The following is a 15,337-nucleotide window of genomic DNA, read 5'->3' on the forward strand; positions in this document are numbered from 1 at the left end:
ATATGGAAACGGGGTTTGTAGAATAGGTTGCAGTCCTGTGGGCCAACAATGGAAAACAATTGAGGAATACAACACTAGTTATTAAATAGCAACATATCATAACATCAACAGAAGGAGGAATATATGTGTTTAGAGTTCTAAAAAGCACATTAACTTTGATATCTGAATCTATCAACACAAGGTGCTACTTGTCTCTCAGCATTTACATGATTACAACTAAGAACATTAGTATTGATTTTACTTTGAGCTATTTTCTTATTTGGGGACATGTTCAAAGTCAACAATTTATTGCAACGTCGAGCCACTTTGAATCCCTCGGGATAACACAATGACTGTCTTTGCTCTTTTTGTCCATTACAGATCACATTCTTCATGTTGTTGTCAGCAGTTTGTGTGATGCTCAACCTGGCAGGCTCCATCCTTTCCTGCCAGAACGCTCAGCTGGTCAACTCACTGGAGGAATGTCAGCTGGTAAGACCACATTGGATTGCTTAACAGACGTCTGTCCTAATCCATTCCATCCATTCCACCCTGCAGTGATTACCAGTAAATCAGTTTTACTTAACTATATCTTATAAATGGACAATATTATAGAATGCAACTTGAATATACTTTAGAGTAGTCAGTGTACAGTTTGTACAGCAGCATCGGGTCTTGTCTATGCAGTCAAGCACGGTGGCAGTAGCAGTGCTGCAGCTATCAATTATTTTAGTAATCTATCAATTAGTTTGTTTGAATAATCAAGTAATTATAGCCTCAATCTGTATTTTAAGGAAAATAGTTTTAACATTGTTCTGCTCGCCGTAATTTGTATCCTTGTTTTATAATAAATGCACATAATCATTGTTATTTATTTATTACATTTTTAAAACTCTGCTGTTGACCACCACAGCTCTCACAGACTACCTCTTGAAGCTCATCGAGAGAATGCCAAGAGTGTGCAAAAAAGTAATCAGAGCAAAGGGTGGCGATTTTGAAGAAACTACAATAAAAAAACATGTTTTCAGTTATTTCACCTTTTTTTGTTAAGTACATAACTCCACGTGTGTTCATTCATAGTTTTGATGCCTTCAGTGACAATCTACAATGTAAATAGTCATGAAAATAAAGAAAACACATTGAATGAGAAGGTGTGTACTGTGTTTATATATATTCATATATATAAATATATATATATATATATATTAGGGGTGTGCATCTCTACCTTAAATGGCGATTCGATATGAATCTTGATACAAGGGTTACGATACGATTCACTAACAATGCTTTTTAAAACACTATGATTCGCTACGATTGGATTCGATACAATTCGATGCAATTTGATGCAGATGGAAGCTTTGCATGGTGAAAAGAAAATTAAATGTATCATGTCAGAACAATGTCATGTGTTTATTTTGTAAATAGACATACAGAACAGACGGTGCCTGTATTAATTATGAGCAAACAGTAGAAGTATCAACTTTGAGGCTTTGCAATACATTAACTTAAATAAAAGAAGAAAAGCTATCAGGTATTTACTGTTGTTTGCTCAGGTAGAAACAATTAAATACAGAGAAAGAAAGCTGTGCATCAAGTAGAGGAGTTATAACACCACAGTAACACGAGTGCAAGACACAATTAGGTGGCACCACACAATCTAAACAGCAGCTTCAGTGAAGAAGCTCAAATACTTCATTTATTTACTATTTTGAATGCATTACAAAATACATCCATCGTCATGTGTTTCATAATGATTGTGAACGATAGGCAACATTCCAAAAAAAAGTGCAGTTCCCCTTTAAGTGAAGTTCACTTGAAACCTTTGAGGATAAATTGTTGTGTTATAAACTTTTGTGTAGTGTTGCTTCTTATTTGTAATTATTTCAGGCTGATTCGTTATGTGTATGCACCGGCAGCTGAACCCAATGTGACAGCGTGTCATAATTACAACCATCAGCCGGATAAAAAAAAAACGGAAGCAGTTTCATTAGTCCAGAATCGAACGGTGTAGTAGTTGGTGTGATTACCTCGCAGAGTTGTGTCTAAGTTGGGGCTGGACGTCTTTCAAGTCCGTCTCTTTGTCTTGCCAGTTTGTAGGTCTGCTAGCATTAGCATCCCTAGCTTCCTCATCGCCGACATGAGTGTCTTCACGCCGTCACAACAGGTGAATGCTCAGATTAGTCGTGCTGCCACTACTGTATCGCTGCTTTCCAAACGTTACAAATGGCTTTACTTTCATACAACTGAACCATTCTTTAAAAAAAAAAAAAATCCAAACGTTAACCACACTTTAGATTTACGGTCATATTTTGTAGTAGATCTACAAGAAACCAATTTGTGACTTTCCAACCAAACATCAACCGATCCATACTACATATAGGTCGATCCAGAGGTTCGCCAAACGATGTATGCATATCTCTAAAGTTCGAATCGGTTATCGGTTTGTACCAATTATTTTTTACACCCTTAATATATAAATATATTTTTTATTTTATTTTTTTGTGCAAAAAAATTATATATTTTTTAAAATGGTAAATGCTGGTGTTTTTTGTTTTTTTTTTGTTTAGTTTTTTGTAATTACCTCGGGCAGTGGTTCTTAACCCGGGTTCGATCGAACCCTAGGGGTTCGGTGAGTCGGGCTCAGGGGTTCGGCGGAGGTCAAGACACACATTTACACCTCATGGTGTAAATAAAAACTTCTCCCTATCGGCGTATTACGGATACGGCAAAAGCAGAAGTCAGACTGATTTGCAGGTGTGTAATTTGTTGTGAGTTTATGCACTGTGTTGGTTTTGTTGTTTGAACAAGGTGATGTACATGCACGGTTCATTTTATGCACCAGTAAAAAAACATGGTAACACTTTAGTATGGGGAACATATTCACCATTAATTAGTTGCTTATTAACATGCAAATTAGTAACATATAGGCTCTTAACTAGTCATTATTAAGTACTTATTAATGCCTTATTCGGCATGGCCTTATTATAACCCTAATCATCTAACCCTGGCCCTAACCCTCTAAACCTAACCCTAACCAAATAACTCTAAATTAAGTCTTTGTTACTTAGAATTTGTTCCCCATACTAAAGTGTTATCAAAAACATATAACTTTGTCTTGAATTTGAAAAAAACAAAACATTTTATTTTTCACTAAAGAAGGGTTCGGTGAATGCGCATATGAAACTGGTGGGGTTCGGTACCTCCAACAAGATTAAGAACCACAGACCTCGGGCCAATGACAATCCAGTCACAGGCCACAGATGACCCCTGTGCTGCACTTTGGGCACCCCTGCTGTAGAAGCCAACTGTTTATGGCCACTATAGCGTTAGTACTGTAGTATTTATTCTGGCCACATATGGGATGCGAGTCACATGGTTTTTTTACGTCAGCACCGGAAGTAGTAAATTCAGCTGTTTCCGGTGTAATAAAAGAAGGGATAAATGGAGAAGTCCTTCTTTAGCTGCCGACTTGTTTTATCATATATGTTAAATCATATATATAGTTGCTCAAATTAATCAGGTGTAGTGTGTTTTTTTTCTAATATTTTCACGATCGACCGGTTGGGTCATAAAGATCGACTGGTCAATCGCGATCGACAGGTTGGCGACCTCTGCTGTACATATATATCAAACCAACATGGCTCAACAATCTCTTTTTTATCCAAACAACACAACATTGCAGCAAACTTAAATGTCAACACACACATACACACTCATAAGTTAGTGCGCTCCAAAACGTTAATCACCCTGTTGCTACGATAAAAAACTAAAACGGAAAATAATTTTACCTTGTGCCCAGTGCCGGCCCAAGCCTCCATGGGGCCCTAAGCAAAATTTGATTTTGGGGCCCTCTATTTCTGCCAATAATATTGATTGTTGATCATTCACACACCTACTATAAACTCATTGTTGCTCTGGCAGTGTTGTTTACATTATCCTATTGTCAGCCTGGCATGTCTTTACAAATGACATGTCATTTATAAAGATATGGGGGTGGCCCAGTTAAGAACATAAATAATACCAATGAATGAACGAATGATGTCCAGAGTGCCACATATGGTTCCTAATCTTAAAATGTAGAAAACATTCAGCTACAAGAGTGGCCTGGGGTTGAACAGTCCAAGTGATAAAGCTTTGTATTTACAGTAAAAGTGTCATCTTGTCTCATCAGTCTTGTACTTATTAGTCTTTAATTACTAGTTTACATTTTTAGTTAATTGTTCATATTTAATGTTTACTTTGTACAAAGAGAGTGCAGTCTACTGAAGTTAAATTCATCAATAGTTTTCCCCTTTGAAAGACGCAAGGCAAATTCCTTCCATTTCACCATGTTGCTACAATGATCTTCACTGTTTTCATGCTGTTTCAGCAGTGCACCTATGTTGACCCAATCCCGCTGTCCCTCGGCTGCCAGTTTTAAGGACTTTTTGGAAAATAATTTGCAGCAAAAGCAATAGACTGCATCTTTACTTCTTGAATAAGTCAGCCAGCTACGCTTGACTTTTTCCCCATTGACTAGCTGTCTGTAGGTATAATGATAATGAAAACTTCGGCCATCATGCCGTTTGGGGAATGGAAAGTTCTCCTTAATAGACAGTGGTCCTCTGATCACCTGCTCAGTCCTGTCTGAATCTGAGAGGAAAGATATGGCGTCACATTAGTGCCAAAAATCCGAGCGCATAAAAACTGTTATCGCGCGCTGATTCTCCACTTCGTGCGGGCGCGTGGTGTCTTTTTGCGCGCGCGCGGTGCCTTTCTGCGCGCGCGCCGTCTCGGTCTGTGCGCTCTCTGTGTACTCCTGGCATCTCTCCTCGCGCTGTCATGTTTCTTTTTGGCACTTTGGGGGCAGGTATGCTTAGACGGCCCCTCCTTTCTGATTGGCTCTGAGCATTTTTCATAAGACCAATCATTCTCCAGCGTAGCAACGTTGTAACCATCTTACCTCGGACAGCTAGCCTCAATCATTACATTGATGTCAAAGCAAGTTGTGGTAATTTAATTAGTACATGTACCAATTAAATTACCATAACTTGCTCAATTTTCGACCAATTTACAAACGGTTTGCCTTGTTACAAATCTTATTACATGTAGATATGACATAGGATGCTGCACCTGTTGAAATCACCTCTTTCGCTATAAAAAAAAATGACTTAATTGTGCAACATAGTTGTGTAGGGTCAGTGTTAGTCAGTTCTCTGATTATTTTAAACTGTTTCAGAATACATTATTAAAAGGCTATTTTTAACATTTTAAAAACAAAATTCAAAGATTATTTCATTAATTTTATGGCTGAATCAAAAGAAATTCCATAAATTAGAAAACAAATGTTCAAGAAGAAGTGAAAACTTTGCGCCTATAACAAATCAAATCAAATCAAATCAACTTTATTTATAACAAGCTTGATACATATTGGCGATGACCCGCCCTGCTATACTTCTGATTATCTCTGAGCATTTTTCGCCTGGCCAATCAGAAAGAAGGGGCCGGCTAAGCATACCCACCCCCAAAGTGCCAAAACGAAACATGCCAGCGCACAGACCGAGACGGCACGCGCGCAAAAAGGCACCACGCGCACGCAAAAGGGTGTCGCGCGCGCGCACGAAGTGGAGAATCAGCGCGCGATAACAGTTTTTATGCGCTCGGATTTTTGGCACTAATGTGACGCCATAGCAGGCGGCAAACGTCACAGGTGCAGCAGAGGCAGCTTTACATTTAAAGAGAGGCAGGAAGAATCACTAAGCCTAGATCAGCAGCAGCACTCTGTTGACCTAAAATTGTGTTTTTGTACAATAATATATCTTTGATCATTTAGAAATCATCAGTCAGACTCGTACATGCACAAAATAAAAAATAAGAATTTTTTGTTAATTGCTTTTGGGGGCCCCCTGGTGGCCGCGGGGCCCTAAGCAAGCGCTTAGTACGCTTATGCCTTGGGTTCTGCTTGTGCCTTCAAATACTTGGAGGCATTGTTAAACACTCTGGGAGTTTCAGAGTGATAAACAATCAGTGGCTTGACATTGTCACTGCTAGCATTAGCACAAACAAGCAATGTGAGGCGATCCTTGAACGACTTGTGTCCCGGTAGTGCCTTGTCCTTCGCTGTAACAAATATCCGCTGAGGCATTCTTTCCGGTCTCATCACAATTAAAGGGGAACATTATCACCAGACCTATGCAAGCGTCAATATATACCTTAATGTTGCAGAAAAAAGACCATATATTTTTTTAACCGATTTCCGAACTCTAAATGGGTGAATTTTGGCGAATTAAACGCCTTTCTATTATTCGCTCTCGGAGCGATAACGTCACAACGTGACGTCACATCGGGAAGCAATCCGCCATTTTCTCAAACACATTACAAACACCGAGTCAAATCAGCTCTGTTATTTTCCGTTTTTTCGACTGTTTTCCGTACCTTGGAGACATCATGCCTCGTCGGTGTGTTGTCGGAGGGTGTAACAACACGAACAGGGACGGATTCAAGTTGCACCAGTGGCCCAAAGATGCGAAAGTGGCAAGAAATTGGACGTTTGTTCCGCACACTTTACCGACGAAAGCTATGCTACGACAGAGATGGCAAGAATGTGTGGATATCCTGCGACACTCAAAGCAGATGCATTTCCAACTGGACTGGACAGATCAGCTTTCAGGAAAAGAGAGCGGATGAGGGTATGTCTACAGAATATATTAATTGATGAAAATTGGGCTGTCTGCACTCTCAAAGTGCATGTTGTTGCCAAATGTATTTCATATGCTGTAAACCTAGTTCATAGTTGTTAGTTTCCTTTAATGCCAAACAAACACATACCAATCGTTGGTTAGAAGGCGATGGCCGAATTCGTCCTCGCTTTCTCCCGTGTCGCTGGCTGTCGTGTCGTTTTCGTCGGTTTCGCTTGCATACGGTTCAAACCGATATGGCTCAATAGCTTCAGTTTCTTCTTCAATTTCGTTTTCGCTACCTGCCTCCACACTACAACCATCCGTTTCAATACATGCGTAATCTGTTGAATCGCTTAAGCCGCTGAAATTTGAGTCTGAATCCGAGCTAATGTCGCTATACCTTGCTGTTCTATCCGCCATGTTTGTTTGTATTGGCATCACTGTGTGACGTCACAGGAAAATGGACGGGTGTATATAACGATGGTTAAAATCAGGCACTTTGAAGCTTTTTTTAGGGATATTGCGTGATGGGTAAAATTTTGAAAAAAAACTTCGAAAAATAAAATAAGCCACTGGGAACTGATTTTTAATGGTTTTAACCCTTCTGAAATTGTGATAATGTTCCCCTTTAGGCTAACTAGCTAAAACACTAGCTCAAATCGGTTGTCCAGCAACCTGAAGCTACAGCTGTACTGCTAAGCGACTGTGAGAGTTTGTACACGTTTAAAACGTTTCTGATCACACAAAGTGACACAGCTCTGACCGCCACAAGGTACGACAACTATGGAAATAAATAAAGGATGTAACATAGGGAGGCCTCACCTCTTCAAAATGATTGTGCCCACTTGTGCAGGAAATTATGTAATCAAATAGGCAGACCCGATGGCTTCAGGCAGCATGTTACGTACGGTGGGGGAAGGAGACGACACCACGGCAGGAATCAGTTCAATAAGTTTATTGAACCTCTTGATGAATGTGTGGGATGTGTATGCTACTCTAAGTGATAGATGCAAAACAATGTGTAGAATTAACCATGTAAATGTTACCAGGGTTTGTTGTAAGTGCGTGTTGGATGAATCCTTCGTCAGACCAAAGGGGCAAGGCGAAAAGGCAGTCCGCGGGCAGGCAAGTGGTCGGGGGCCGGAGAGAAGCAACGAGATTCGTGTCCAAGCAGGGGTCGAGGATCAGGGAAGGCAGTCCAGAATCCAGAGGGAAGTCGAGGCACACAGCTCGATCACAGAAGACAGGGGAAGTACTGCGGGAGACACAACGGACATAAAACTCGGGAACAGGGAAGGCACAGAGAGAGAGCAAGTACAAGGAAGGGAAGCCAGAGACGGGATGCTTACTGCGAGAGTGAACTACGTTCCGGCACAGGATTTTCGGGTCCGCTGGTCTTTATGCTGCTGGTCTTGATTAGTCCCAGATTGCCTGCAGCTTTGTCAGCGGAGGTGACACAGCATGCAAAATTAATGAATGACGTGTTCGTATGTCGAGACATGGATGTCACACAGACGCATATTTGGCACAATGTAAAGGTTTGTAAATCGAGGTTCCACTTTATTTAGTATGTAGTTCCGTGCAGTCTAAGCAGTTCAGATTTTATCCATTGTCAAAAATAATGAGTTAGCACATGTAAATTATCACAAAAACTATTTCATTAATCATGTAATCACGCAGATTAATCATACAATTTATGTTTACCATACATGCTCCTTTAAGTTCACTGTGGATGGTTACCTAAATGGTAACCAGGAATGTTATATGGCCAGTAATCAGGTTGATGCACACATCAGTGCAAAGATGAGTGAGGAGACTCCAACGGTTGTGCTCGATGGCAAATTTCCCTTCAAAATGCACTCTGATGGAACTTTAACTTAAACTGTTACAAAGTTTTGAGCAAATAAACTATGTGCATTCAAGGAAAGTTTTTTTTTTGTATTGTCATCAGGACAATAAAATTGCATTTGTGTCCAAATAGGCTCTTTTTTAAAGGCCTATTGAAATGCGATTTTCTTATTTAAACAGGGATAGCAGGTCCATTCTATGTGTCATACTTGATCATTTCGCGATATTGCCATATTTTTGTTGAAAGGATTTAGTAGAGAACATCGACGATAAAGTTCGCAACTTTTGGTCGCTGATAAAAAAGCCTTGCCTGTACCGGAAGTAGCAGACGATATGCGCGTGACGTCACAGGTTGCGGAGCTCCTCACATCTGCACATTGTTTACAATCATGGCCACCAGCAGCGAGAGCGATTCGAACCGAGAAAGCGACGATTTCCCCATTAATTTGAGCAAGGATGAAAGATTTGTGGATGAGGAAAGTGAGAGTGAAGGACTAGAGGGCAGTGGGAGCGATTCAGATAGGGAAGATGCTGTGAGAGGCGGGTGGGACCTGATATTCAGCTGGGAATGACTAAAACAGTAAATAAACACAAGACATATATATATACTCTATTAGCCACAACACAACCAGGCTTATATTTAATATGCCACAAATTAATCCCGCATAACAAACACCTCCCCCCTCCCGTCCCTATAACCCGCCAATACAACTCAAACACCTGCACAACACACTCAATCTCACAGCTCAAAGTACCGTTCACCTCCCCAAAGTTCATACAGCACATATATTTCCCCAAAGTCCCCAAAGTTACGTACGTGACATGCACATAGCGACACGCAGGTACGGGCAAGCAATCAAATGTTTGGAAGCCGCAGCTGCATGCGTACTCACGGTACCGCGTCTACGCATCCAACTCAAAGTCCTCCTGGTAAAAGTCTCTGTTGTCCCAGTTCTCCACAGGCCAATGGTAAAGCTTGACTGTCATCTTTCGGGAATGTAAACAATGAAACACCGGCTGTGTTTGTGTTGCTGCAGCCGCCCGCAATACACCGCTTCCCACCTACAGCTTTCTTCTTTGCTGTCTCCATTGTTCATTGAACAAATTGCAAAAGATTCACCAACACAGATGTCCAAAATACTGTGGAATTTTGTGATGAAAACAGACGACTTAATAGCTGGCCACCATGCTGTCCCAAAATGTCCTCTACAATCCGTGACGTCACGTGCCGGCGTCATCATACCGAGCTGTTTTCAGTAGGATATTTCGTGCAAAATTTAAAATTGCATTTTAGTAAGCTAACCCGGCCGTATTGGCATGTGTTGCAATGTTAAGATTTCATCTTTGATATATAAACTATCAGACTGCGTGGTCGGTAGTAGTGGGTTTCAGTAGGCCTTTAAGTTCACTGTGGATGGTTACCTAAAAGGTAACCAGGAATGTTATATGGCCAGTGATCAGGTCGATGCATACATCAGCGCAAAGATGAGTGAGGAGACTCCAACGGTTGTGCTCGCTGGCAAATTTCCCTTCAAAATGCACCCCAATGGAACTTTAACTTAAACTTTTACAAAGTTTTCAGCAAATAAATTACGTGCATTCAAGGAAAGTATTTCTTTTAATTGTCATTCCGACAATAAAATTGCATTTGTGTCCAAATATTAGGCTCTTTTTTAAAGTTAATTAAAATGATGTACAAATCTGTGATTAATCATGATTAATCCAAATTTAAAAGTGAGATTGATCTGATTTTTTGAAAAGTTACCATTTGACAGCACTGATCTTTATTAGTTGTGCTCATTAAATGTGGACGTCACAGTCCAAAAAAGGCAACTTACTGTCTTTGACATCCTCAGCTTTAGGTGTTGTTAGCTAATATTAGCAATTACACGAGCGAGTGTTAGCTGTCAGTGAATGTATATTCTATCATAACATCAACATGACTGCAAATTGTTCATTGCTTCTCTTAGACTGCTTGTGTATGTTGCATAATTTTTTTCGGGCCAGAAACATTTTTTATTACATAAACTTGGTAATTGTGAAAAACATTGACAGTTTTAAAACAAATGTCTTCTGTTAAACCACTAATGTAACGTAGGCTAACCCATGGTGGTCTTGTTATATTTTTTGGTTTTAAAAATGTAACTGTGAGCAAGTTGCAAACATCCTCTTTAATCTCAACTCCTGATCCTCGTCTTGACATGTGCCTTTGTCATGTAAACATGTTAAAATCCTATATTGACCGAAATGAGTCGCCTGACATAACTGACTCGAAACATTCCGACTCATATCCTGCTGATCCACAGAAGAATGAAACTATTTTTTATCAGGTAGTGCCGCTATCTTAGATGTTAAATACTGGGATTGCAACACTATGCCCTCAGACTAGAGGTGCCTTATCGAGTCCTTAAGCGGGAGCTGATGAAACTGCTCTATTGATAAGCAAAAGGTCGTCAAATGTTTTATAAACATTGTCAATCGTATGGCAATTTTGTCCAAATCTCACTTTAGTCAGAGCCCAAACAACTGGCAGTGGACTCATTCCACTATATTTTTCAATTTGGATCCTGCACCGTACCCTCAGACTACAGCTGTCCTATCTAGTCTTTGAGCATTAACTGATTAAGCCTGCTCGGATTAGAGACAAAACGTCTTCTCCTGTAAGACAATTATTAATTTTGTCAACAGTAATTGGGCAGTTTTGTTAAAATGTAATTTTGTTTCAGAACTAAAGGATACAGGGACTCTGGTTTTGCACCACAGAAGAGTGAAACTATTCTTGGTTAGGGGTTGCCTCCACCTTAGAGGTTAAAGGCCTACTGAAATGCGATGTTCTTATTTAAACGGGGATAGCAGGTCCATTCTATGTGTCATACTTGATCATTTTGCGATATTGCCATATTTTTGCTGAAAGGATTTAGTAGAGAACATCGACCATAAAGTTCGCAACTTTTGGTTGCTAATAAAAAAGCCTTGCCTGTACCGGAAGTAGCAGACGATATACGTGTGACGTCACAGGTTGTGGAGCTCCTCACATTCGCACATTGGTTACAATCATGGCCACCAGCAGCGGGAGCGATTCGGACCGAGGAAGCGACGATTTCCCCATTAATTTGAGCAAGGATGAAAGATTTGTGGCTGAGGAAAGTGAGAGTGAAGGACTAGAGGGCAGTGGGAGCGATTCAGATAGGGAAGATGCTGTGAGAGGCGGGTGGGACCTGATATTCAGCCACAACACAACCAGGCTTATATTTAATATGCCACAAATTAATCCCGCATAACAAACACCTCCCCCCTCCCGTCCATATAACCCGCCAATACAACTCAAACACCTGCACAACACACTCAATCCCACAGCCCAAAGTACCGTTCACCTCCCCAAAGTTCATACAGCACATATATTTCCCCAAAGTCTCCAAAGTTACGTACATGACATGCACATAGCGGCACGCAAGTACGGGCAAGCGATCAAATGTTTGGAAGCCGCAGCTGCATGCGTACTCACGATACCGCGTCTGCGCATCCAACTCAAAGTCCTCCTGGTAAGAGTCTCTGTTGTCCCAATTCTCCACAGGCCAATGGTAAAGCTTGACTGTCATCTTCCGGGAATGTAAACAATGAAACACCGGCTGTGTTATCCGGCACAACAGTCAGGGGGTGCATTCTACGGCGGGGGTGCGTTATCCGGCACAACACCTGCCGCAATACACCGCTTCCCACCTACAGATTTCTTCTTTGCTGTCTCCATTGTTCATTGAACAAATTGCAAAAGATTCACCAACACAGATGTCCAGAATACTGTGGAATTTTGCGATGAAAACAGACGACTTAATAGCTGGCCACCATGCTGTCCCAAAATGTCCTCTACAATCCGTGACGTCACGTGCAGGCGTCATCATACCGAGACGTTTTCAACAGGATATTCCGCGCGAAATTTAAAATTGTACTTTAGTAAGCTAACCCGGCTGTATTGGCATGTGTTGCAATGTTAAGATTTCATCATTGATATATAAACTATCAGACTGTGTGGTCGGTAGTAGTGGGTTTCAGTAGGCCTTTAAATAAATCAAATCAATCGTAATATATTTATATAGCCCTTAATCACAAGTATCTCAAAGGGCTGCACAAGCCACAACTACATCCTCGGCTCAGATCCCACATCAGGGCAAGAAAAAACTCAACCCAATGGGATACAATGAGAAACCTTGGAGGGGACTACAGATCTGGGAACTTCCCCCAATCCCCCAATGGACGTTGAGTGGATCTAGTTAATAGTAAGAGAGTCCAGTCCATAGTGGGGCCAGCAGGAGATCATCTTGAGTGGAGACAAGTCAGCAGCGCGGAGAAGTCACCAACTGATGCACAGATGAGTGTTCCACACCGGGTCCAGACTTTGAACAGCTAGCGCTCTCATCTGTGGTCACCTAATAACCTCTCCATGCAGGAGAGGGGGGCAGAGCAGAAAAGAGACCGCAGATCAACTGGTCTAAAAAGGGGTCTATTTAAAGGCTAGAGTATTCAAATGAGTTTTAAGATGGGACTTAAATGCTTCTACTGAGGTAGCTTCTCTAACTGTTACCGGGAGGGCATTCCAGTGTACTGGAGCCCGAATAGAAAATGGTCTATAGCCCGCAGACTTTTTTTGGGCTCTGGAAATCACTAATAAGCCGGAGTTCTTTGAACGCAGATTTCTTGCTGGGACATATGGTACAATACAATCAGCAGAATAGGATGGAGCTAGACCTTTTAGTATTTAATACGTAAGTAGTAAAAACCTTAAAGTCGCAGGAAGCCAGTGCAGGTGAGCCAGTATAGGCGTAATATGTAAATACTTTGATCCAATATCCCTCTCTGAAACTATAGCTGCTCTGGTGAGAGCCAAAATGTCTTCTAACGTTTCAAAACGTTTATTGTACGTCGATTTTGTCAATTAGTCATATTTGTTCAGAAGTATAGAGGAAAAACAAATGTCTCATTCCATTGTCTAATGACTGTGGTTTTGCACCACAAAAACGTGAAACCATTCTTGATTGGAAGGTGCCTCCACCTTGGAGGTGAAATACGGTACTTTGGATTCTGCGCCATGCCCCCAGACTACAGCTATCCTATCTAGTCTCTGAAAATTAACTGATAAAGCCTGCTCGAATTAGAGGCGAACATCTTCTACTGTAAAACAACCAGTGGTGTGCCATCAGGGCCTTCTCTGCTGGCCTAACATAACCAGAAATCTTGATCATAATCAGTGTTGGGACTAACGCGTTACTAAGTAACGCGTTACTGTAACGCCGTTAGTTTCGGCGGTAACTAGTAATCTAACCCGTTATTTTTTTATATCCAGTAACTCAGTTACCGTTACTACATGATGCGTTACTGCGTTATTTTACGTTATTTTTTAATGTAGTATCGGCTAGAAACAGAAGAAGTGTCGTCCTTCTGTCTCACAAGGAAAAGAAAAGGCGTGCTTTCCTCGACCGAGGAGCGGAGCGCAGGGGAGACGTTCCTCCAGGGCCTATGTACTTCGGGGCTAACACCCTTCACTTTACCCGGCAGTGGGTCTTTACAGCTCCGGACTCGAGGGTGAATGACGAGGCCGGCGGTTTGTTGCAATTTTGTGACTTTATTGGTGTCTTGCACGTAGCCATCCACCAAGCTAGAGCACCTGCACGCATCCACTGTTGCGCTCCCTCACCTCTCTCGCCCACTCACTCACTGACGTCACTCACCTCACATGCTGTCATTTCTTAAAGGGCCACACACACACACACACACACACACGCTACTCTCATAACAACTAAAAAGACATCATGGCGAAGCCAGAAGTCGAGGTTCTTAACATGGAGACATTGTCACTACTTTTCTTTTGTCGAGCACAAAGAAAATAACATTTTAGTTAAATGTAAGTTGTGTCTTGGATCAAAGATCCCATCTACTTAAAGTTAAAGTGACAATGATTGTCACACACACACTAGGTGTGGTGAAATTATTCTCTGCATTTGACCCATCACCCTTGATCACCCCCTGGGAGGTGAGGGGAGCAGTGAGTAGCAACAGTGACCGCACCCGGGAATACTGCCCAAAACAGCAATTCAAATCTGCTGAAACAGCTACATAAATGTAAATGGGTTATACTTGTATAGCTTTTCTACCTTTTTCAGGAACTCAAAGCGCTTTGACACTATTTCCACATTCACCCATTCACACACACATTCACACACTGATGGCGGGAGCTGCCATGCAAGGCACTAACCAGGACCCATCAGGAGCAAGGTTCAAGTGTCTTGCTCAAGGACACAACGGACGTGACTAGGATGGTAGAAGGTGGGGATTGAACCAGTAACCCTCAGATTGCTGGCACGGCCACTCTCCCAACTTCGCCACGCCACATAAGCAACATGCTTTGACGAAGCTAGTAAAGACAGACACAGACTCCGATGCCACTTCACCTCCACCTAAGGATTTTAACGGAGGAAATGCTAGCCAGGACAACATTGATAGAGCCATTGCAGCGTATGTGCTAGAAGACATGCAGGCTATTTCTACAGTGGAGTCACCCGTTTTCTGGCAGCTAAATAGCATGATACCGGCGTCAAACAACAAATGGCACAGAAAACATGTTCCAAGTACCTGGACAGTGAGTACATAAACATGGAAAGCGAGCTAAAGAAAACACTCCAAACTCTGCCTCTGCTCATCATGGAAGGTACACACTGTCAATTCTCTTATATACTATTTCATTCTAGACTTCTAGAGTGTTTGATTATCACATCACTCTAAATGTATAGACTATAAAGTTCACAAACATAAAGAGGGATGCTAGTGGGCCAGGCCAATCTTTCATTTTCTCTCAACTA

The 15,337-nt window shown here is 41.5% G+C and overlaps 1 protein-coding gene across 1 annotated transcript in view; it reads left to right on the forward strand.

Annotated features, from left to right (window-relative positions):
* The window catches only part of LOC133616118 (endosomal transmembrane epsin interactor 1-like), a 321,751-nt gene that overhangs the window by 245,284 nt on the left and 61,130 nt on the right, over positions 1-15,337 (forward strand). The window contains exon 3 of the mRNA XM_061975233.1: positions 361-471. Coding sequence (XP_061831217.1) covers positions 361-471 — 111 coding nt within the window. The remainder of the gene's footprint in view (positions 1-360; positions 472-15,337) is intronic.

The sequence above is a fragment of the Nerophis lumbriciformis genome, linkage group LG15 (assembly GCF_033978685.3).
Source record: "Nerophis lumbriciformis linkage group LG15, RoL_Nlum_v2.1, whole genome shotgun sequence".
In the NCBI taxonomy this organism is placed as follows: domain Eukaryota; kingdom Metazoa; phylum Chordata; class Actinopteri; order Syngnathiformes; family Syngnathidae; genus Nerophis; species Nerophis lumbriciformis.